At 44.8% G+C, this 25,112-nt stretch overlaps 2 protein-coding genes and 1 non-coding gene across 3 annotated transcripts; 1 reads left to right on the plus strand and 2 right to left on the minus strand.

Moving 5' to 3' along the window:
• Positions 1-6,468: 6,468 nt before the first annotated feature.
• Positions 6,469-10,925, plus strand: LOC136463056 (aspartate aminotransferase, mitochondrial-like). Its single transcript, XM_066462100.1, has 10 exons — positions 6,469-6,788; positions 6,934-7,019; positions 7,308-7,514; positions 7,790-7,895; positions 8,282-8,386; positions 8,483-8,655; positions 9,100-9,259; positions 9,370-9,465; positions 10,216-10,310; positions 10,414-10,925. The coding sequence occupies exons 1-10, from the start codon at positions 6,597-6,599 to the stop codon at positions 10,484-10,486; spliced, it is 1,293 nt and encodes a 430-aa protein (XP_066318197.1). The 5' UTR covers positions 6,469-6,596; the 3' UTR covers positions 10,487-10,925.
• A 205-nt stretch (positions 10,926-11,130) lies between these two features.
• Positions 11,131-11,327, minus strand: LOC136468206 (U2 spliceosomal RNA). The gene has a single exon (XR_010761740.1). It is a non-coding gene; the product is annotated as a U2 spliceosomal RNA (small nuclear RNA).
• Positions 11,328-12,244: 917 nt separating this feature from the next.
• Positions 12,245-17,421, minus strand: LOC136463057 (probable LRR receptor-like serine/threonine-protein kinase At5g45780). The gene is made up of 11 exons (XM_066462101.1): positions 17,182-17,421; positions 16,919-17,051; positions 16,717-16,788; positions 15,291-15,434; positions 15,141-15,212; positions 14,987-15,046; positions 14,422-14,495; positions 14,194-14,343; positions 13,781-14,116; positions 12,813-13,204; positions 12,245-12,728 (listed from the first exon to the last, which is right to left on the minus strand). The coding sequence occupies exons 1-11, from the start codon at positions 17,306-17,308 to the stop codon at positions 12,411-12,413; spliced, it is 1,878 nt and encodes a 625-aa protein (XP_066318198.1). The 5' UTR covers positions 17,309-17,421; the 3' UTR covers positions 12,245-12,410.
• Between the last annotated feature and the right edge of the window lie 7,691 nt (positions 17,422-25,112).

The raw sequence follows: 25,112 nt of genomic DNA on the forward strand, positions 1-25,112 counted from the left end.
ATGCTGTGCTACACTGCTGCCGCTCGCTCTGTCATCGCGGGCATGGGGGCTGTCCTGGTTACGCTCGTGCCATCGCCTCGCCTTAATGGTGCTGCGGCCGCGTAGGCTGCATCCCTACTTGCCTCCCCATGCACGCACGTGGTCTAGTCGTGTGTTGTGTAGCGAGTGCGTAAGCATGGTCGTGAGTTCGGTCGACCCCTAGCTCCCAAGGTGAGGACAGCCAAAGCTCAGACCCATCCCTTTTCCCTCTACCGCCGCCGTCGGAGCCGCGCCAGCATGTTAGACAGCGAGAGGTCATCTCCAATCAATTCTGCCCGTCTATGGCCCTCCAGTGAGTTCTCCAGCTGCCCAACCCCACCCAGCCATGAAGCACGCACTGCCAAGCTCCAATTTGGAGCTTTCCCCACCACTGGGCCGATAAGGCCGTGATCTATAAGTGCCGATGGTAGCCCTCCTACCGCCACCCCCAAACCAATTCACCTATACTACTAGCTTCGTCTTGCCTCCCTCTCCACCTTGCACATGCCAGAGGAATCACTACCACCTCTCCGTCGCCGCTGACGCGACCGTACCACCATGGTGCACCACCGCACGGCTCGGCCACACGTGGCCACCCCTCCTTCGCCATGCTCCACCCCAACCGTCACCTTGTCCTAGTCCATGGTAGTCTCCCGATGCTCACTCGCTAGCCAATTAGGTCCATAGCAGCCCCAGCTTGCCGGAGCAGTTGCGCCACCACTGCGGATGGCCGTGCGTCATTATAGCTCGCTCCAGCGTGTCCTGCCGCCCCATGTTGCTGCTTCGTGTAGGCGGTTAGACCGTAGCTGAAGGTCGGCCCGACCGACGGGCCAACGCGAGCCTTTGGTGGTCGACGCTGTCGCGTCGTGTCACCGCCCGCCGCGGCGCCATGTGCTGAGTCACTATGGGTACGTGTGGGTGAATTAGGGAAAGGTCGGGGGGTTAAGTGAGAGGGCCTATGAGAGGGGAAAATAGTGTTAGTACTTAGTTGTGATTTAGAAGAAGTTTGAGGCCTCTTTTGCATAAAGCGCTAGCGCGCGGGCGTGTCGCGCTTGGGTCGACCTCGTGTGGGCCGCAGAAGCGGTCCACTGCGTGCGCTGTGTCGTGCGGGCCGCGCGGGAGATTCACTGTTCATTTTCCTAAGGAATTAGAAATAGTTTTCTAATTTAATTTCTGAGCTGATCTTTGGTAATTAATATAAAATCATGTAGGTGTCCAAAAATTATGAATCAAATTTTGTTAGGTTTCTAAAATTATGATCTATCTGTTGGTATATTTAGTTCATGTTTATATGTGTTGACACTAGGAGCTATTAAATAGTATGAGAATGCTTAATATTATTAAGTTGATTATTGTAGGAATTTTTGTGGTGAATTGATGATAATTTTGATCCTGAATTTTTTACGGCAGTTTCATTGTATTATTATGTGTTCACTATAATTTTTGTAGCTTTAGATTGGACTAATTATTAGGGTAGTTAAATGCTCTTTATTTCAATATACATTAAATCACTAGTAGAAATAAAGATATATCCTTAAATTGCCAAGCTAAGGGTTTGTTAGTTGAACCTAACACTTTGCTTGATGAAGATGGTAGTTAGCTTAGTATCTTAGTCATTAGAGCTAGCTTAGTAGCTTAGTATGCATATTCTTATTTTAAGAGTTGTTGTTGCCTAAATGCTAAGTGTTGCATCATTATCGCATGCATGTAGAGAACGAGTTGGTGGAGATAGAGACTACAGACGATCGTGAGTTCGAGGAGATCATCGATGAGTACGAGGAGGAGATTCTCGTATGTAGGAGGAGGTCCTGAAGTCATCGACGATCGACTCAGATGACACTGCACCTTCCCAAGGCAAGCCTCGGTGTATAACCCTTATTTTTATACTCACTAAATATATATATGTGATGTGCATTTACGTTACAAAAATTTTATGGAAACCACATGCATAGATATATCTATCCTATGAGTCTTACTAGTGCAGGTTCGAGTAGCTGCTATGCTTAGGTTTTCGGTAGCGTGAGTAACCTGTCGTTACTCACAATAGGTGATTATTATAATTACTCTCATGATAAAAATGATGAAAGGAAAATAGAGACCGGGCAGGGATATGGTATGGGTTATGGTGGGTGTGATGAGTTGTGTCCCGCGACCATGGGCCTTAGCTTGGTTACACTATTTTTTCTGTCCGTGTTGATTGAGGACGGTCCGTTGCTGTGGATGGTAGTCAGGTCACAGACTTATTATCCTAAGCACATACTTGCTTATGGGAGCGAAAATGTTTGTTACGCTCTTGTTGTGGATTCTGGCTCTTTTTGGACCAAATGATTGGAGGTGGGGAAAGGGGGAGGTCTAAGCACCATATTGAGACCAGATCTTAAGTGTGGGGGCTTGGAGTCTAAGTTTGGACGGGGACTTGGACCCCATGACAGGAGTGGAATGAGTTGGTCTTATTTGTGCCTGGGGTATAAATGGGGCGTGTGTTTTGGGGTACCCAGCTGGGATACATTGGTTCGCGAATCATCGTTTCTGTGAGACAGTACGACTTGGCTATGGTCTAGCACCGTAGTAAGAACTAGAATATAAAAGATGGTAAAATAGTTCTCATTACTCAACCCTTGCTTGAAGGTAGTACAGGTGCTTACCTAGAATGGTTAGCTAATGAAGTAATCATGACTGCTAATTAAACTTGATCTTAAGGACATACTTCTAGTAATGCTTTTCGCAAATAAAAAAACAGCAAACCTATATTGCCTATCATACCCCTTGGAGTTGAAAAACTATTTCTACTAGTAGGGTAAGTCTTGCGAGCACATTGTGTACTCAGGGTTTATTTTACCCTGTTGCAAGTGCAGCTTGAGGAGTAACTCTTGTGTGGAGGATTCTTCTGGTGGGCACAGACAGATCCTTGTATCATTTTCGCTAGATGTTTATTTTTATTCCGCTGTTTAATTATCGTACTCTGAACCCTGGTATTGTAATAAATAATTTTCAAAAACTCTTGTTGTATGAAATGGACTAAGTATTGTAAGCTCGTACTCATTATTGGATTCTGGAGATAAAACGTGGATTGATTCGAGTTCTCCCGTGGGGTGTGCTCGACGGAATTGTCCGATGTAGCTAACTTTCGGGGTGCTTGAAAGACGAGCGCCTCCGAAAGCATGTTATTTCGGGCGGTTCTGCCACACGCCCGGTCACCACCCATCAGACACGTCTGGTCAAAAAATTCATTCTCTGGATGCTTACTGTTGTTGACCAGACGCTACCTCTAGTGCGTCAGGTCACAACGTCCTAAGCATCCGATCAAAAAGCAAACCCTAGCAACGCGAGCTAATACTGACCGGACGCGACATCTGTGAGTCCGATCCAGCGTCCGGTCGATGAACACACCCTAGCTGCGCGAGCTAACACTGACTGGACGCGACACCTGTGCGTCCGGTCATCATCCAAGTCTCCATGCACATAAAATTTTACCAACTTTGAAAACGACATCGACTTCAACTGATCTATGGGATGTCCTTGAGCTACCTATTGCTAAATTTGACAAGTGTGCACCACACCTAAACCATTAGACTTATCTTGGTCAAGATACTAGTTCATACCCCCTTAATAGTACGGCCAAAAAAAAAGAAACAAAGTCCTAAACTACTCTAAGTGTCTCTCCAACGCCAAACGACACTTAGAACTAGTCCGTCCTTAACCTTGTCGTCCATCCTTTGAAAACCGAAGCGGTTTTCATTGACGGGGCATGAAAACCATAATTGCCCAATCAATCACCATTACCTTGACCTAACTTAAGTTGCCTATGCAAAACACACGTTAGTGACAGTAATCATGTGCCGTTATTAATCACCGAAATTCAACTAGGGGCCTAGATGCTTTCACTGTGGTTCTCTCTCTGGCGGATACTTTGCCACCTCTGCTGCTGCAAGCTCATCTGGTCTTCTTTGGGTGGAAGCTTCGCCACCGCGGATTCTGTCTTTTGGTCATAGGTTCAGTCTGCAAGGGTATTGAGGCTGGGTCTTCTTCCCTTCATTTTTTCTCTTGCTGCTCGTTGTGTTTTTGTGGATGTTGCAGTAATCCTTGGATTACTTACGAGTCCTGTGTAACTAAAAATTTCTACCTCTGTTTAATGAATACCGTGCCGAGCCATGTCTGAGAAAAAAGAAGTATTATTACTAGAGAAAAACGCTGCGAGTACAGTTGTACGAGCAACTACAAAGACGTCCATGCATTTATATGAAACAGCAGTGGATATGTACCTTCTCCTAACAATTTGGCTTATGTTGATTCTTATGCTGAAACGTCGTGAGAGAAAAACACTGTTCCATGACTAAAAAATAGTGCTGAATAAGCTCAAGCGAACAAGGCGAACGTCTTGGGCTCCATGGGCTTTCTCGTGGACATGTACCTTCTCCTAACAACGTCTTTGGGCTCTTGGCGGCAGCGAAGGGCGGCTTGTCTTTGCGACAGCCAAGGGCAGCAGGGCACCACGACGAACGAAGGTAAGTGAAGACTAATTACTCGAGCCCTCTGCCTTTCCTGCTGAAAAAAAAAACAATTGTCTACTCACTTTTGCTTGGGAGCCTCTTTTTTTATGAGGTGCTTGAGAGCCATTGGATCTTAGGTGTTGTTTGGTTATGCAGAGGTAACGTCAACGCAAATGGAATCATTCCTCCGCGGGAATGGAAAGGGAAGAGTTGATCGCGTGTTTTGTTTGGTTCAACCATGCTAACATAACGAGCGGGAGTGGAATGGTTTGCCCATCAGGCATCAAATCGGACGTAAACGACGTACTGCAGTGTGGGGGCGGATTACCGTGGTTCTAGATCCTGTTGGTGATGAAACAAACATAAAGTACTACCATCAGTTCCCACTGTGATCAGTTCACATCCATAAATGTCTGAACCAAACAACACCTTATTTGGAGAATGGATGCGAGGTGGTAAGTCACGCCGTGACTTGCTAGAGCAAAGTCACTGAATCTGCCTCTATCCTAGAGATGGGCGTGTGTGGGTCCGCAGGAGTAGTCGCCTCACGACGAAGAGCAAGAAGAGAGCAGCAAAGCCTGAGATCTAGACAAAAAAAACATGCTCATGAAGAAATGGGGCTTGGACGCAGAAGACCAGACGGTCGACACCAATGCTTTTGTGGTATATTTGGATACAACTCTGAATAAGTTGTATGGGCTTTTCATGTGCCCGTAAGTTGCCTCCTGTTGATCGAAAAAAAATGCCTAGTCAGGCAGACGATGTAGTCAAGGTTGCGTTTGGACAGAAGAACACGAGGGCTAGCTGAACATCATCAGGGGCGGACCCTCCGCACGACAGCGTGCCGCCGGCCACTGACCACGACAACCCTGATGGCCCCCTCCCACGGCGTCCCTGGTGTGCGAGCGCTCGAGGGCACGTCCGCGCCCAGCCCCTGGGCGCACTTGACTTTTTCGACGCAGGCTTGCTGGGCCCTTGATGCAGGGCGGCTCCACGGCGCGAACGACTGCTCCCCCGGCGCGGCTGGGAGGAGGGTGCGGAACGCCAGCCTCCGTGGTTGCAACCAGGGGCCATCACCTTCTCGATGACACTCGACTCGAGGGGGTGTGTGTGGGTGGGGGATGAGCCCGTACTCTAGTGGCCTCGCAAATATGCACGAGTTAGACCTGCTAACATTTGTATCGGTCGGTTCACGTGACGAGCTGACTCGATCTTATCAGCGCTCGCTAGTTTTTATTAGTCAGCCAATAATATTTTCTTCTTCCAACGAATTAGTATTAGTCGGGCTTATCAGTTCAGAAATAAACCAGCGAACATAGGTTATTGGACGACGTGGCCGAACCATTTGTACGTTTTTGGATGCAGGATTCCTCGAGCGCCCGGTTTCCGGTTTAACGGATGAGAGACCCACTTACATTTATATCGGACAGTTCACGTGATAAGCTGGCTCGATCCTACACCTAGAGGGTTATTGGTTGACGTGGCCTGATCCATGGGCTCACTTTTTGACGCAAGATTCATATATTATTTTATTATTTCTATATTATTTTATTATAGAGAAGATTCGTAGTAAGGTGCTATGGAGCCTGTTGAAGTTGATGATGAGGCGAGGAGGGCGGTTGGGGCGGGCAACCGCCAACCGGGCAAGGGCCAAAATGGCGGCTCTCTCACGTCCTAGCCTAGCTTGTTTGTTTGAGGCAAGTGGCGAGAGCGGCGGTGCCGAGGGGCCACGGCAGCAGCGAACTGTCACAGCAGGCCAAGACCGGTCCACTTTTATTACTGCTCGCTCGTCTAGTGCAGTGCAAAGCGAATGCCCTGTTCATTTTAATTTTGTTTGACTGATAAGTCATGATTAAAAATACTATTAGTTAATTTCATGCGAAAGAAAAATACTATTTATTAACTAAAAAATAAAATACAGGTTATAAGCCAAACCAGCCGAGCAAAACCAGCGGCGCAGTGAGTGACAAAAGCCCACAGCCACAGCCTTCGCCCCCCAACTTTCCTCCCCCGCACGTTTCCCTCTCTGCCGCAGCCGCTCGCCGCCGCGCAAGAAAAGAAGGTAGCCCCTGCCTGTCCCGTCCCGGCATGGCGACGCTCTCCCGCGCAGCCTCCTCCGCTGCCCGGCGCCCGACACTGCTGCCGCCGAGGCTGCTGGCGGCGAGGGCGATGGCGTCGTCGCTCTTCGGCCACGTCGAGCCGGCGCCCAAAGACCCCATCCTCGGCGTCACCGAGGCTTTCCTCGCCGACCCCTCGCCCGACAAAGTCAACGTCGGCGTCGTACGTAATCTGCTCCGCTCCGCGAACCTCTGATCTTCTCTTCTCTTCTCCCCCCGTGGTCGATCGCTATCGTGCGGAATCTTGCTTTCTAGCTTTGTCCTCCGTTCCTGAATCCTGATGAACGGGACGGGTGCTTTCGCCGCAGGGCGCCTACAGGGACGACAACGGCCAGCCCGTCGTGCTCAGCTGCGTGCGCGAGGCCGAGCGCCGGATCGCGGGCAACCTCAACATGTGAGACATCTCCCCTCCTCCTTTGCGACCGGTCCCCCCTTTCTTCTCCCCATTTCCATGCGATCCGGCGAAAATGACATCTTTAGAGTGATGCTGGGTGTTGCCCGATCCACGGCGTAGCTTGGCTTCAGCTTACCTATTAGTATTAGATTTTTGCACTGCCGCTTCCCCCCTGACCGTGAAATTGATTTTTGCTCATCCTAGGCATGCTAATGCTAAGCAGTCTTCAGGTTTAATGTAAGGATGCCGTGGGTTCTGACCATTATATTCGCTAAATTTGCAATTCAGGGAGTACCTTCCGATGGGAGGCAGTATCAAGATGATTGAAGAGTCACTGAAGCTGGCGTACGGAGAGGATTCTGGCTTTATCAAAGATAAGAGGATAGCAGCGGTGCAGGCGCTTTCAGGCACTGGTGCCTGCCGGCTCTTTGCTGATTTCCAGAAGCGCTTTTTGCCAGATTCGCAGATCTACATACCAACACCAACGTGGTCCAAGTGAGTTGACACCTTGCTGTGACACCAAATGTTATTTTGTTTACTTCTCAGGAAAAAATTAAAAGGGAGTGAAGTAGAGGTATGGAGATGAGTGTGCACTGTACTCCATTGCTATTCGTTCAGGAGAGAGTTAATCACAACTTATTGTTACCTGCTATGTACCTACGGGCTATGGTAGCCATCGAGGATTCATTACAGAGTTAACATTGACCTTTCATTGTCAGTATTATTTATTTACACCCTTATATTGGCTTATAATGTGGGAACTTCTCCAGCCATCACAATATTTGGAGGGATGCTCAAGTGCCACAGAAGACATTTACATACTACCATCCAGAGTCAAGAGGGCTTGATTTTTCAGGATTGATGAATGACATCAAGGTGGTTCATTTCTTTAACATTTTAACACGTTCAATATTGTTTCTTTTTGTTCTTCCATTCTTGCTGCTTCCCGTATGTATTAAGCTTTTTATGGATTCATTCTTAAATCTCGTGTCTGACCAGCTACAAATTTAGCTTCGCTTGTTACTTTGGTAGCAATTTGTATTCTCTAATTGAGAGTTATTGTGTGCATTTATAGTTCTCTTGGTACAATACAAATACCCAGTTAGTTGAAATTTGGAAATGGAACCCTGAGAGACTATTTTCTGCTCAGTGAATCTGTTCTGGAAGGCTTTGTTGTTGTTGTAGTGAATCTGTTCTGTTCTGCTGAGTGCTGAGAATTTGTCTGAAATTCCTTTTGTTTATGATTTTTCTGTCATCTGCAGAATGCTCCAGATGGTTCATTCTTTTTGCTTCATGCATGTGCTCATAATCCTACTGGTGTAGATCCTACAGAGGAACAATGGAGAGAAATATCCCATCAGTTCAAGGTAAGGGGAACTGAACTGGGGAACAGAAAAGTTACAGCATTTCCTGTGAACTCCTACAAGCCACACCTATCAAATTTCACTCTTGTTCCTCTATAGGTGAAGAAACATTTTCCATTCTTTGACATGGCATACCAAGGGTTTGCCAGTGGTGATCCAGAGAGAGATGCCAAGGCAATCCGAATTTTCCTTGAAGATGGACACCAAATTGGATGTGCTCAGTCATACGCAAAGAACATGGGACTTTATGGACAGAGAGCAGGATGCCTGAGGTATTTAGTTGACCAGTGACTAGCTATTGTTTACATATAGCGTTGTCACCTGCTGTACTTCTTAGCATACCGACATGCATGGTTTTTTTAAATGACATGTGGCTAGTTTTCTAATATAACAGCTGTTGGATTTCTTAGTATTCTTCATTGGGGTTTTCTATGCTTCTTAGAGAAAGAGTTGTTGGATTTCTTATGATATAGAGCATTCTAAACAAAGGGGGAAGGGGGGCAGACTTAGACTTAATGAAAGACTTGTTTTTTTTTTTTCAATTTGAGTGCACCTTATTGCATTCTCTCTGTAGCTAAGTGGATGATATTAAATATAATAGGTGCTCCGTTGTTTAAACTTTTGGTCAAATAGTGACTATAGTGTGATTAGTTTTAGTTTTTAGATAATGGTAGTACACTAATCACTATAATGTGTGCTTGTTACCAATATTTCAGTATTCTGTGTGAGGATGAGATGCAAGCAGTTGCTGTCAAGAGCCAACTGCAACAGATCGCGAGACCAATGTACAGCAACCCACCTGTTCATGGTGCACTGGTTGTTTCTATAATCCTCAATGATCCAGAATTGAAGAGTTTATGGTTAAAAGAAGTCAAGGTAAATTGTGAATCCTACATTAGTACTTAATGTTCTTAAATGGCTAGATGGTTAAATCTATTGTTAATGAATACAGAAGAATTTTATCAACACCCTATTGATTGTTTCAGGGTATGGCTGATCGTATCATTGGCATGCGGAAGGCACTTAAAGAAAATCTTGAAAAGCTAGGTTCACCTTTGTCATGGGATCATATCACTAATCAGGTAATACAACTATGAGAAATATCACTTCCATGTTTCTGAAATCTGAATATAGTTATTGATATTTAGATTAACATGTATATTCTCCAGTTTACAACAGTGACCAGTAAGCTGGTTATCCCAAGGCTGAGGTTATCTGGTTTGTATCGTAATGTTGTTGGAGTTCGGTTTGGTGCGTGGTTTGGATTAGTAAATAAAAAAAATACAAGGCCCTTTGAGCTGGCCAACCTTAGGACTAACAGTTGGGAATAGATAATGACAAACAAGGGCATCTATTGTCTTGTTTACTTAATGCTTTGAACATAGATAGTCTGAGATACACCCCTTTGATCATTGATTTTTGTAGTGACATCTAGCAGAATGTGTGGCAATTGTGATGATATATAAGTATTTTTTTAGAATTAAGAGGAATCAATTACTGCTATTTTCATGAAGCAAAAATTGTTCATTCATATTAGCTATCAAAATGTTGAGTTCGATATTCTAGGAAACAAGTAAAGGACTATATCCAAACTTTTGTAGTTCCAAACGAAAAGCCGGTACATCGCCAATCATATTTTAAGTGTATAGAGTTTACTACTAATCAGGACCAATCTCATCTTGTGTTGCTGAATTTGCTGATACCTTTACTGGATAGTAATAGATCTCCTTGCAACATGTCTTTTCCCGTGCCACTGCATTTTTGTTTCAGTACTCTTTTTTTTAGTATGTGGTGAATTTGTATCTGAATAAAGGGTACGTGTCTTTGTACAGATTGGAATGTTCTGCTACAGTGGGATGACACCTGAACAAGTTGACCGTTTAACAAATGAATACCATATTTACATGACCCGCAATGGGAGGATAAGGTATAGCACTTCCTGATTCTTTTTTTATATCACGTTGATTCATTGATCTATTCTTCATACCTTCCGAAGAATGAATCTAACTTCATTCCCGTGCCAATTTCAGCATGGCTGGTGTAACAACAGGAAATGTTGCTTACTTGGCAAATGCGATTCATGAGGTTACCAAACCAAACTGAGTTACGGTCCTACCTTTGGCCAATGAAATGAGGAGTGCCTTTTTTTCTTTCTTTCCTGACATAATAACATGGTCGTTCTGTTGAAATAAGTTCAGTTCAGCCTGCTGGTCCCACATGCATGGAGAGATGTTAAACTTCAGTTTTGAGAGCTACCTGCTGATCCTGTTCCTTCTATTTTCTGTTTCCCGATCTTGTCATGACAACAATTGTTACACCAGCTGCAAAAGGCTATAGCATAATGTAAAACTTCAAGTTTTGAGAGATCCTGCTTCTTTTATTTTCTGTTTTTCGGTATTGTCATGACAATTGTTACACCATCTGGAACTTCTATTTTCTGTTTTTCGGCATTGTCATGACAATTGTTACACCATCTGCAAAAGGCTGTAGCATAATTTACAGTGTGAAATTAAGAATTTATTTTGTCCGGCGTTTCAGTTACTCTGCAGATTAGAGTTGTAAATGAAATTGAGTGCTGCCTTGTGCTAATAGAGCTTCTGTATTTTTTCGGTCTCTTAAATTGTAGTTCTTAATGAACTGACAAGGTCCATTCTACAATCAACTTAACATTATAAATTTAAATTTAGCTTTGACTGACACATTAATAATTTAATTTAATTTAATTCAAATTTAAAGTTTGCTCTTGGCTGGGGTGCGCCAGGCTTGAGCAGTAGTGCAACGCCCAAGCGACGCTCGAAAGGCCCAGTAGCAAGCTACTGTTGCGACCTCTCCCCCATAAAAAATAAATTTAATATCGAAGTGAGCACATGACCCACGTATCAGATATTAAACTGATAAGAACAGATACTACACTTGATCTTAGCCAAAAGGCCGAGAAAGGTATGAGTTGAAGCCGGGCACCCTCGCCTTCTTTTGTAGAGCGCCTCGCGCCCCTCTGTGGCTCAGCAGGCGATGTGGGACTAACAGCTGCACCGCCTCTACTCTCCACGCGGTCTGGCGCTCCCCCGTGCGCACGGTGCGCGGCGCGCGAAAGCGCTGCTTGTTTGGGCCCAATGCTGATTTCCCGTTCGCGGCTGACACGTCCGGAGTCCTTTGCCGGCCCAGGTTGCGAGCCTCATGGGCTGTACTGTAAAAGGGCCGTAGGGGTTGCAAGTGCGCGTCTCTCACGGTCACGGGCTGACGAACAGAGGGTGCATGTCGCAAGCAGACTCCGTCTCTCACGGTCACGGCCTCCTATACTGCTTTTTTTCCCCTCAGGAAAAAAAAAGGAGAGCTTTGCCTCAAGACGACAGCACTGTAAACTGAGGTCAAGTTTGGATAAAAAAAAACATGAGGTCAAGTTACTGCAACTGGCAATGAGAACTTAGGGCCTGATTGGTTAGGCTCCAAAATTTGCCCTGCCAAAGCTAGGGCAAGCTAAAACCAGGGCATGCTAAATTCTGGTTGCCAAAACCTAGGAAAGAAATTTAGTATTGAGACTGCCTAGTTTTGGCTGGGCAGATTTTGGAGCCCAACCAATCAAGCCCTTAGAACTGACGTATTTATATAGTGTACCATTCTTCCAGTGATTTTCTGGTGGAAATATTATCAAATTGTGGAATGAAAACTCTGTAGATCTCAACGTAGCTAAAATTGTTAATACTTGTCATAGTGAAAGTGTTTGTTGGAGAAATTAAACCACCTCCATGAATATATCGAACATATCACGGCACGATGACCGGCTTATGGGTGGCATATTGCAATGTAAAAACAAAGCTCGGGGGGTAAAAGTATAGCTTTGAACTTGATGGATCATGCGACAAAATAACCATCATGATCACCCCAACTCCATGTTCAAAATGATCTGTAAGGTGCTTCAACACCCAACAAACTCTTTTCAAGTAGAACTACATCCAGGATATACATGTTTTGTACAATTTTATCGTTTTTCTGTTTCTTTTCGCCCCAACCAGACCGACAGCAGCTGTCATCTGGGACCAGATAGCTCAATTGACTCTATTATGAAGGACCACGAATCATGTGGATCCTCATGTCTTATAGAGAAACTGTAAGGCATGCCATAAGGAAGAGGTTCCCTATTCAACTCGACGCTGTTTTCCGCCAGCGTGACGTTAGCTTCGAGAGCGTGCAGAACTTCAGACATCTTAGGCCGCAGTATAGGGTTCGTCTGCGTACATTGGATGATCACATCAACTGAACATTCCAGCTCGAGAATATCAAATGAATCTCTGAGATCCCTGTCGACCAGCTTATCCAGTTTCTTTTCCTCCTTTAGCTCCCTAACCTGAAGAGGAACATAGGTGTCAAATCTCTGCAGCGTGGGGTTGAAATACAGTAAATAGTATGTATAATAAGTGCAGAGGTTTACCCAATCTAGAATCATGCCTTTCTGAGACTGGCCATGACCATTGCTCAAGGTTTTAGGACCAGTAATCAGTTCCAGCAGGAGAATACCAAACCCATAAACATCAGTCTTTTCTGAGGACTGTCCAGTTGAGAGATACTCAGGAGCAATATGCCCAATAGTGCCTCGAACTGCAGTAGTAACATGTGATTCCTGACGGTCAAGAAGTTTCGCCAATCCAAAATCCCCAACAATTGCTTCAAAACTTTCATCAAGCAATATGTTTGCGGCTTTGACATCCCTGTGAATGATCTTAGGATTGCATTGTTCATGAAGGTAGAGTAATCCCCTGGCAGCGCCAAGAGCAATCCGCACGCGTTTACTCCAATCAAGAGATGGTTTTCCATTACGGTAATCTGAAAATTGCAACTCCATATATTACAAAGAGACAAGGATACATATGTACTCTATTTCAAATTATAAGACGTTTCTAGATACATAGTTTTGCTATGCACTTATGTACTCCCTCTGTCCCTGAATAAATAGATTCCTAGAGTTGCCTTAAGTCAAACTTTTTAAACTTTGACCCAAATTGTAGAAAAAAACATCAAGATTTATGATATCAAACTAGAATCATTAGATGTACCATAGAATATATTTTCATAATATGCTCATTTTATGTCATAGATGTTGTTACTTTTTTCTATAAAGTTAGTCAAACTTAAAAACGTTTGACCGGCACGGATTCTAGGAATTGATTTATTTGGGGACAGAGGGAGTACACTATGTCTAAATACATAATAAAAGCAATGTATTTAGAAAACTCAAAACATCTTACAGTTTGGAACAGAGGGAGTAGATGATATGACCGTGGCAAAGAACCAACCGAAACACATATGAAACAAAAATATTTACAAGGAATGCGAAGGACTTGCACAGAATGCCAATTATAGACTTAAATAACATTGAAATGTTGTAGACAATTGAGTTACCTCTCAAGCGGTCAGCAACACTGCCATTGGGCATATATGGATATACAAGTAGCCGTTCTTTCGAGGTCATGCAAAATCCATACAAACGCAAGAGATTCCTGTGGACAGCAAGGCCAATCAACTCAACTTCTGTTTGAAATTGAACTTCACCGGTAACATCAGGATCTTTTAATCTCTTCACTGCCACTAAAGTTCCATTTCTCAAACAACCTTTATACACAATGCCAAAACCTCCTTGACCTAATATATTCTTCGAATTAAAATTGTCCGTTGCACTTTGCAGGTCATGAAATGAGAAATGCTTCACATGACCCAATTCAAATTCTATATCTTGATCTACAAACAAACAAAAATGTCAAATCATTTATGTTTAACCTGTAAAGAGAGCATACTTCATAGGCTTGGATAATTACCAGCAGAAGCAAAAGGCAAGCGCCATCTGCAATAACTTAGCCAATACACGAACAACAAAACAAATATTGTGGAACAGGTGACACTTAAAGAAATTGCCAGAGCTAAGTGCTGATGGTTCTTGGCCTTTTGGACCTGTCTCGACATTGTCCCTGCCATTAATGTACAGTTAAGTTCCAGCTTCTAAAGAATAGATATGTAAAAGATATGCCATCTCGGAAAGCAACTACCATTAGTCATTGCTGTCAGATCCGAACAACCATGTATAATTGAGGAATTGCAAAGGAACTGATTTCCTGCAAGACTGAGAAACAAAGTAAACAGTCATCTTGGGTGAAATGTCAAAACTATCAGAAAAGAATGTGCATGCTCAGTCTCAACTTAAGCAATGTAATAAGAGAACTTTAGTGTCAGAAAGGTGGGGAGCAAATAATCATTCATTGCAACTGACAAAAGATTTGGATGAGAAAATGGAGTAAAACAGTACTCCATCCATTTCAAAAGTACATGGCCTATAGAATTTGTAATCTTACTTTGACATATAAGGCACATATGCAAATTACCCTTTCTCTCCTTTCCTTATTTATTCTCACTCCCTCTCTTCAACATTTTCTAATAAACAACCCACAAATTATTGCATACATTATTCCCCATAAATTAACATCATGGATACCATGGTCATCTCCTTGTGTCCTCTGTGTTCATGGTCTCCCTAATCTAGGCGCTTGACCAAAATATGCTTAAAAAAATGGAGTAAGAGAAATAAGAGTTTATACACACACCCCCAACAGTTACCTGTAATCATGTGCATAGATTTTTGGAACTGGGCCACTTAAATTGTTGAATGATAAGTCACTGAAACATATCACCTCGTTAGTTTAAAGCCAAATAGACAATAGTTACAACTCATTTATGTGAAAAAGAGAAAGGAAATCAGAAAGAAACATACAGGAATGTGAGACCTGGAAGCCGAGCAACATCTGCCGGGATCGGCCCAGACAAGTTATTCCTATCAAGGCGTCTGAGAGATTGACAAAGCAACAGTTTTAATACAAAATACATGTTGTAAACTTAAGAAACGTTTTTGAAATTAACTCACAGATAATTTAGTCGAGTCAATTGCCCCAATGAACTTGGGATATCACCAATGAACTCGTTACTAGAAAGGTCAAGAGCATTCAGATTGATCAGCTTCCCTATCTCTGGAGGAATTTCACCTGATATTCTGTTATTCTGTAGTGACCTGAATCAAACCAACAATAAGTTTAGCACTATCTCATTTCACAAGGATGGATGGTAGTCATAATTAGTGAAATCCCACAGGAAATACGATACAATTCCAGAATTGAGAAGAGCGGTTACAGTTAGGAAATCATCAAGTAGCCAATGTTGTTAACTTTTAAGACGGATGAATGATGGAGCATTATTTTCAAGTTGGATGGCCAATCACGCGAAACCAAGAAGAGACTTCTGCTTATGCTTTCTCATTCGGGAGATAACCACTGACCTAAGCAAATAGTGCTGCCAGACGTTTCATGGTCAACAGATTTGTGAGGTGAAGCTGTGAAGGTCTTAGATCCACTATGCCAATGTAGCACAATATATACTATAAAGTATAAACTAACAATTCATGGTTAAATAATGTTATAAGAATGGTATGCTATAATTGAATTATCATGAATGAAAAGAGGAAAAATAGCTAACTTAATTCAACCAACCACCGAACGTTAGGTAAGGAAAATTTAAAGACAAATCATTTCTCTGCAAAAAATCCAAAACCTATCTATTATGATAAATCAAATCAAGCCAGGCAATTGCACAAACATTTCGGTCTGGATTCAGAAAAACAACACATATATAGGTAGGAGCTATGACACACAGCAACAGGTGTGTATACAAATGGGCAATCTGTGTTCAAGAAGCCATAGAAGGTCTAGAACCCCGATGGAAACTCTAGCCATCCTAATTAACATTGTCAATGATAGTCCATTTGCTTCCATATGATTCCAAAAATAACTGGGGACACCCAAACCTGCCTTTTTGGCAATAAAAAAGTTACAAAAGAAGAGTCATCAGGAAAGGCTGTGGTTTTGGTGTCCATGGACCATGGTCTCTTGTATTTGAAGACTATCATATTTTGCTTTGTTGTTGTCCTGACTTTGGAAGGTTGATGATCCAGGCCTATAAGTGGTACACGGGTCCTACGTAGGATTTCCATTCAAAATAATGATCAACCAAGAGTGGTATTGCAATGTTCCTTCACTGCTCTGCAAGTCTGAAAGTGACATGATAGTTGATAGCGACACATCTGTCACGGTTGGACTAAACTAAAATGGGAGCCGGGCGAACTGAACAGACCAAACATCACATTCATCTTTCCTGGTGTCAATGACAATCCCATTCTTGAACCAGTTCAACTGGAATGCATGCCTAAGCGTGAGGCACGCGTTGTTACTATAGTAGAATGAAACAAACAAAGAAGCAACCGAAATGGAAAGGCGGGTCCGTCATCCTGAAACGCTCACATTGTCTGGAGGTGGCTGAGGTTCCCGATGCTCGGCGACAGCGTCCCGGACAAGCCGTTGTTGGCCATCTGGCTGCAGCAGCTCCGTCGCGAAACGAAACGAAACAAAACACTGTCATTGACTGAACCGCAGCAAACAGCCAGCAATGGGGAAAAAAAAAGGGGCCGGGATCAGAGATGGGGGAGAGGTCACCGTCACTCACAGCGAGACGACGAACTTGTCCGGGGAGCAGGCGACCATGGACCAGGTGCAGGGGTCGACGGAGTAGATGTCCCAGTGGGCCATGACCCCCCTCTCGTCCCACAGCCGGCTCTTAACCGCCATGAGCGCCGCCACTGCACGGGCACAAGCAAAACCGCGCCAAGAGCATCAGAAATCCAATCAAATCCCATTCTGCAACTGAAAGACCCTAAACCCCCAGGAAAGTAGGAAACCCCAGCCACGGCATGGCAAGCGCGCGCGCACCTTCGTAGTTGACCCCCTTGGGCGAGAGCGGCGGGTCCCCGGCCTCCACGCCAGCGGCAGCAGCGGCTAGCATCCACGCCGCCGCGACGGCCGCGGCGAGGGGATGGAGCCGCAGTGCGGCCACCATAGCGAGCGGGGGCGGGAAGACTGACTGGGGAAGCGAAGCGTAGCGCGAGCGCGAGCGGAGGCAACGGCGAGGGCGTGGGTGGTGGTGCCGGTGGCCATGGTATATTACCCGTCTCGGCCGGGGGCGTATCCAGCCGAGTGCAGTGACGCGACGGACACCGCTGCCCGATTTTTTTTTAGCCTTTTTTTTAAAAAAAAAAATTTCACGAATATACCCTGTAAGTATGCTTTCAAAATCTGGACCTTTAACTCGGCGCCATCATTGAAGAAGCCGAACTTATACGTCTCGACGCCATAAATTTTGACGCCTAGGTTTTGGGATCAACGCAGACGTGACGGTGACTTGGCAGGCACCGGCGCCGTAGATCATGACGCCGAGTTTGACGCCGTACTTATTGGCGTCAAACCATGTCTTACCTATGGGCTCTCTTTTCCTTTCTCTCTTCCTCTCTCTCTACCGCTCCCGAGCCAGGGCGCCGCCAGCGCTGCCGCAACGCCGCGCCCGCCGCCGTGCATAGCCCCGGCCATCCGCGGCCCTAGCCCGCGCCGACCTCCGCCGTGTCGGTCGCCCACGGCCCCAGCCCGCTCGCACCGCCTCACCGCGCGGAGTGCCGGCCGTCCCGCGCCCGCCGCACGCCGTCCCTCCCGGCCCGCGCCGCCTCGTCCGCCCCGTCTCACCGCATCCACCAAGCGCATAGGCGCTCCCTCCGACGACCCCAGCCACGACACGGACCCCACTCCTAGCGCGCCGCGACCTTGCCGTCGATCCCGTCCTCCGCGTCCCCGTCCTGCTCCGGTCCCGACGTCCACGTCCGCGTCCACGTCGCATCGTTGCATTGCCTTGGACAGGTAAATTTTTTGAATATGTAATGTAGGTACTTAATTAGCTTGAATTGTAGTGCTACTTTGATTATTTGATAGTTTCTAGTAAATTTGATGATGTAGGTAGTTGATTTAGTCGGTGAGATAAATATAGTTACATAAATATAGTTAGATAACTAGTGACATAGGTACATAGATATAGTTATTAGATAGCTAGTTGATTTAGTTAGTGAGATAAATATAGTTAGATAGCTAGTGACATAGGTACATAGATATGGTTATTAGATAGCTAGTTGATTTAGTTAGTGAGATAAATATAGTTAAATAGCCAGTGACATAGTTATTTATGGTGTAGTTGGTTAGTATATATTAGATATAGCAGCTACTTTGGACTAAACGAACTGTAATTCAATTTTTGTTTGAACTACTAGATGGACAACCTAGTGAGCATATATCATGGAGGCACCGTGGAAAGAGATCGCTATGAAAATGTTGAGTTTGTTTTGAGATGCAAAGCGTGCCTGTGTTATTCAATGAGAAGCCTTCATTTAGTGAGTTGGTTGCAAGGGCTCGGGAAGAGCTACATTTGCCATGAAGCTGATGATGATGATGGCATCGCAGTGGATGGTGTACTTCACCTAGGTTCCCCTCCCAACATCCTAAGGAAAATGATCCTAATTGGGTGTGCAGACCAGTGGGAGAACTATGTGAGATCGGCTATGAAGTGCCAGTTCCAAAGTTTGGACATGGTTGTGCATCAGATGTTAGTTGATCCCATCCCTCATGGGTTTTCCCCACCAATGAACCAGCAGGCACACTTCGACCCTCCCGTCCCAGAATCTGATATGGATGTGAAGGTTGCACATACGGCTCCTGATGCTCAATCTACCCCTAATGAGCTAGTTGAAGATGCTTGTCAGACTCATGATGTTGTGGCAGATCCTCTTCATGAGATCCCTTTAACACAGAATCATCTGAGTAAGTGTCTTATCCGCATGGTTATTGGAAGCTTAACCCTTCCTTACATCTATTTTTTCATTCTTTTCTTATTTTTCTACTTATGTTGCAGGAGACATTCCTGACAATGTGGATGTGCCACTATTGCTGTGCAAGTACACTATGGAGATGGATTCCATGACTCCAATAGTGTTGAAATTATGAATAATTCGGAGCCATATGAGATGGCAAGGGCTCTTGATTCTAATGATGATTGTCCTATTGGAGAGCTGACAGAGAGTGATGTTGAGATGCTGAGGCGTATCTTTCCCGACCACCGTGATCCAAGAGTTTACGAGTTCAACAATCTTGCTCATTCTAATTAGGCGTGTGCAGAAGAATGTGATGATGAGCTCCTAGAAGCTCCTAAGGCCGGCCCTAACATGGTAATTGAGAAGGGTAGGGTATTCAAGGACCTCCCTACATTGAAGAGATGGTTGCAGGCGTTTGCAGTGATACGAAAGAGACCTTACAAGGTCTTACATTCATATGCGGAGCGCCATTACACAGTTGTGTGTGACAAGGAACGCTGCCCATGGAGGGTTTGTGCAAGGAAGCAAAAGGTCACCAAAAAGTGGAGGATCACAAAAGTTATCGAGCCACACAATTGTGCTAACCATGTGCTAACACTGAAGCATCGACAGTTGACATCTACCCTCATTGCCAAGTGGTTGATGGGAATATTACAGAGAGAACCCAATATGAAGGTTAGGACAATTATCAGGACCGTTGAGGCATTGTATGAAGGTTATGTGATAACTTATGGTAAAATTTGGAGGGCTAAGTAGCGAACGTGGAAGATGATATATAGGGACTGGGAGGATGGGTATGAGTAGCTGCCAGTACTTTTCAATCCAATCAAAGCGGTGAATCCAGGCATGCATTATGAGTACATCCTAAAACTAAATGCATGGAAGGATGAGAGACAGATATTTTTCCATGCTTTCTAGTGCTTCCTGTCTTCTTCATTGATGGTACGTTCTTAATTGGCAAATACCAGGGCACACTTCTTATAGCCATATCCTATGATGCGAACAACAAGTTGGTTCATTTGGCATTTACTTTGGTTGAGAAGGAGAACAATGACAGTTGGGGATGGTTCTTGAGGCTAGTCCGGATACATGTGGTTGGGCCTAGCAGGGAGGTTGGCATCATATCTGATAGGCACCAGGGCATACTTAATGTCGTGTGAGAGCAGATAGAGGGGTATGCACCTTTGCACCATCGTTGGTGTACTCGGCACCTTGCCGAGAATCTACTTCGAAAGGATGGTGTGAAGGATAACTTTGATCTGATTCAGGAGGCTGCTCGACAGCTTAAAGACAAGTACTTTCAGAAAAAGTTGGAGCAGGTCAGAACCGCATCAAATGCAGAAGGTAGACAATGGCTCACAGGTTTGATGAGGGATTTGAAGAAATGGACAAGAGCTCATGACGCCGATGGATGGAGGTACGAGTTTCAGTGCAGGAACATGGTGGAGTCATTCAATAAGTTGCTATTAGGGATATGTGGTATGCCCATGAATGCAATCATTCAATTCACCTTCTACAAGCTTATTGCCTAGTTCAACGATAGACACGCCCATGCATTGAAGTTGCAGAGTGATAGAGAGATATGGGCTCCGAAAACCAAAGGCACACCTAGAGAAGACAAATGAAAGGGCTGGCACACATGAGGTTGCATGTTTTGACCACTTCACATGGACTTATCAGGTTGAGCATAGGGGCGGTACAACGTCTAACGGCGAGGTCCGAGAGTCGAGGATGCATGTGGTAATCCTCTAAGATTTCACATGCACTTGTGGTAACCCAATGCAGTACGACTTTCTATGTTCTCATTTGGTGGTGGTAGCTAGACATCGCAACTTTAATATCGAGAGCAGGATACCTCATGAGTTCAGTGTCAACACGCTTGTGCACACATGAAGCCCCCGCTTCGTGCCTTTTTGGGACCCTAGAGAGTGGCCTCCATATGATGGGCCAAAGTACATTGCGGATCCAGCTTACCATTGGAACAAGTGTGGATCAAGGAAGAGGACAAGACACATGATGGTTATGGATTAGATACCCGGAAGAATGAGGCGTGGGAGAGGAACCCCATTTCTTATTGACCCCAAGCAGTACGAGTGTGACAAGTGCGGTAGACTGGGCCACAATTCACGCACTTGCCATTGGCAGATTAGTGAGGTGCGACTATTGGTTGTTTTCATTATTTCATATTTATCGTATTCATTCAATTAATTATGCATGTCTCAATTTATGTTTGTAATTGTGTCAATTACTTGTACATTTCTCAATTTATGTTTCATTGTATATTGAATTTCTATTTCTTGACTTTTTTGTAGGATGACACAATTCCACCTACTCAACCCCGCGTACGAGGAGACCCACCATGGACGTCTCATAGTGGAGGGGCAGGTAATAATCTATACGTCTTGTTCAAATTTTTGTGAGCGTACATATGTTCATGAAGTAATGGGAGACTATGTTTTATTCCATGCAGGACCTTCTGCTCCTTCATCCTAGAACCCACAATAGGTTCTTGGACATGCAGTACAACAATTGGTACACTCCTTTCCTGCAAAGAGCTGGCCTAGATGCCATCTCTTTTCAGGTTCATCGTGGGTTGCCCAAGTTCAACTCAGCGGCCATAACTATGTTGGTTGACAGGTATTATCTTCAATCATTACCTCCATCCATGGCCATTTGTTCATGCACTTGCCTTTTTGACATGTAATCTTGCTTTGTCTAAAATGTAGGTGGCTGCCGGAGACTCACAACTTCACTTGCCTTTTGGAGAGATGATAGTCACGCTCTAGAACTGTCAGAAGATGATAGGTCTAAGGATTCACGACAATGCAGTGACTAGGCAGTGTAGGTTAGAAGGTTGGAGAGCATAAGTAGAGGCCTTACTTGGGCATGAGGTTGGCGAGCAAGGGGCTCATGGTTCTAGAGTTCTAATCTCCTAGCTCCGATAAGAGTTCGCACAGTGCCCCGAGGAGGCAGATGAGGAGACAGTTGGGTACTAGTGCAGGGCGTGGATCCTATACATGTTTGCCTATGTTCTCTTCCCTGACACCATGGGTGACACTACGTTATGGATGTGGGTTCACTGCCTCACTGACTAGGACCAGGCGGGTCAGTACAGCTGGGGCTCTGCAGTGTTGGGTTTTCTTTAGCGACAGCTTTGCGAGGCGTGTCGTTGAACTTCGTCCTCATCATCACTTGGTGGATGCATGTACCTGCTCCAGTTGTGGATGTGGGCTCATCTACCAATTGATCGTCCTGAGGTTCTGGCTAGTCGTGAGTGGTTCCTAGGTCAGCCTCTATGTCGGTAGCCGACGTGGGTGTACCTTTGGGACCAGGTTAGGGTTCCACACATGAGGTTAGAGTGGGCATACATTGAATTCACAAACGAGCTAGACACGCTCATGGCATCTAGTGTAAGTAAATTTTATTTTCCATGCTGGTTTGAAATGGTTTAGTATAGCATCTAACATCTTGTTTGGACATGTTGCAGGTGTCGTGGGAGCCATACGATGGAGAGGGGGCACTTTCTTTTCAGTTGAGCAACATGTGTGGGTGTGACGATGACTTCTACATGATAAGGTGCCCTCTAATATGTTTCTATGTTGTTGAGTTCCACCTGCCAGATAGAGTTGCATGCCAATTTGGAGTGAGACAGCTTTGGCCAACGGCTCTGTTCTCGACTGGCATTGATTTATACAAGTAAGTGTTTTGCTATTTCAATTGTCTCGTGATGGTCCATTTCCATTAATTCCTATGTAAGATGAAGTAATGATGACATACGTGCACTTTTAATATGGTGACATGTACATGGATTGAGATGAATGTGCGTGTATGGGCATTTCTTGTTCTCATCATTATGGCAAGTTATAGGACTATGGGTTCAACCCATGTCGTGATCTGTTTTCTCTTCTTTCTTTGGAACCCACATGGTAACATTTTCCATAGTGAAGCTTACATATGATGATACTGTTACGTATGATTTCTTCAATCACTCTGTACCTTTCTTGAGAAACTTACATCAAATAGTCGCGTCATATAGCTTAGTGAAAGCTCTAGTTTGGTTTTGGTGAATTGATGAAACCCTAAGTACTAACCTAGTTTATCAAGTGATCATGAGATAGGTAGCACATTCCAAGTGGTGAAGCAAATGAAGATCATGACATGATGATGGTGATGCCATGGTGATGATCAAGTGCTTAGACTTAAAAAGAAGAAAGAGAAAAACAAAAGGCTCAAGGCAAAGGTATAAATTGTAGGAGCCATTTTGTTTTGGTAATTAAGACACTTAGAGAGTGTGATCACATTTAGGTTTGATAGCCATACTATTAAGAGGGGTGAAACTCGTATCGAAATACAGTTATTAAAGTGCCACTAGATGCTCTAACTCATTGCATATGCATTTAGGATCTAGTAGAGTGCTAACACCCTTGAAAATGTTTGTGAAAATATGCTAACACATGTGCATAAGGTGATACACTTGGTGGTTGGCACATTTGAGCAAGGGTTAGGAATTTCACCGGTGCCCTAGACAGAAAAGACAAAGGTCACTATAAGTGACCGGACACTGGCCTCGGTTGGACCGGCGTGTCCGGTCAGTAGAAGCTGCAAAGACACTGGCGTCGGTCTCTGATCGGACGCTGGGTCACTTAGTGACTGGACGCTGGAAGGCTACGTTCGGTCCTACTGACGTGGCAGCGCACAGGGGAGTCACCATGTGACCGGACGCTGGGTGAGTCTGGTCGAGCATGACCGGACCCGTCCGGTCGTAAAAAGTCGTCTCTGGATGCTTACTGGAAACGACCAGACACTGGGGTTCAGCGTCCGGTCACTTTGAGCTACTGCATCCGGTCATCACTTGACCATTGAGATTGAGCGATCGACATTTGAAGAGAGGGGACACGTGGCACGCATCGCATGACCGGACGCTGAGGTCCAGCGTCCGGTCAATATGACCGGAGCATTCGGTCACCCCGTGTTGTGCCCAGTGAAGGAGTACAATGACTCTATTTTGTGGGGTCTTCTATTTAAGCTCCATGGCCGGCTCAAGCTCACTCTCTTAGCCATTTGCATTGACATTGCAACCTTGTGAGCTTAGTCAAAGCCCTCTCACTCATCTCCATCATCGATTCATCATCTTTGTGAGATTGGGAGAGAATCCAAGTGCATTGCTTGAGTGTTTGCATCTAGAGGCACTTGGTGTTCGTGTTTCGCTGTGGGATTCGCTTGTTACTCTTGGTGGTTGCCACCACCTAGATGGCTTGGAGCGGTGAAGATCATCGAGCGGAGGTTAGTGATTGTCTCCGGCTTCGATCGTGGTGATTGTGAGGGGTTCTTGACCTTTCCTCGGTGGAGAGCCAAAAGGTACTCTAGTGGATTTCTCATGGCTTGTGTGATCCTCATCTTGTGTTGGTTGTGTGGCACCCTATTGAGGGTTTGGCATGTGATGCCAATTAGCGCGTGAACCTCCAAGTGAGTGAATTGCCACAACGAGGAGTAGCTTGCCGGCAAGCAAGTGAACCTCGGTAAAAAAATCATTGTGTTCATCATTTGATTCCAAGGTGATTGGTCTTCATTGGGATTCATTCTTATGATTGATTGGCTCCTTCTTCGACACGGCGGTATAAACAAATTGCTCACTCTCTTTACATTACCGCAAACTAGTTGTCAAGCTCTTTAGTGTAGCTAGTTGTGAGAACTTGTTAGTTTGGTTAGTGTGGCTCTTTAGTTAGTCTTTGAGAGCACACTAATTTAGTGTAGTGACTTAGCTATTGTGTGGATAGAAATTATATAAACTAGAATTGTGGTAGGTGGCTTGCAATTTTAGTAGGCTAGTGCAACACTTGCTTCGCCTCATAATTGTCTAACTGGTTTGCTAAGTGTTGTTGTAGAAATTTTTATTAGGCTATTCACCCCCCCTCTAGCCATTAGGACCTTTCAAGTGATATTAGAGCTGAGGTC

This window comes from Miscanthus floridulus, chromosome 7, assembly GCF_019320115.1.
Source record: "Miscanthus floridulus cultivar M001 chromosome 7, ASM1932011v1, whole genome shotgun sequence".
Classification (NCBI taxonomy): Eukaryota; Viridiplantae; Streptophyta; class Magnoliopsida; order Poales; family Poaceae; genus Miscanthus; species Miscanthus floridulus.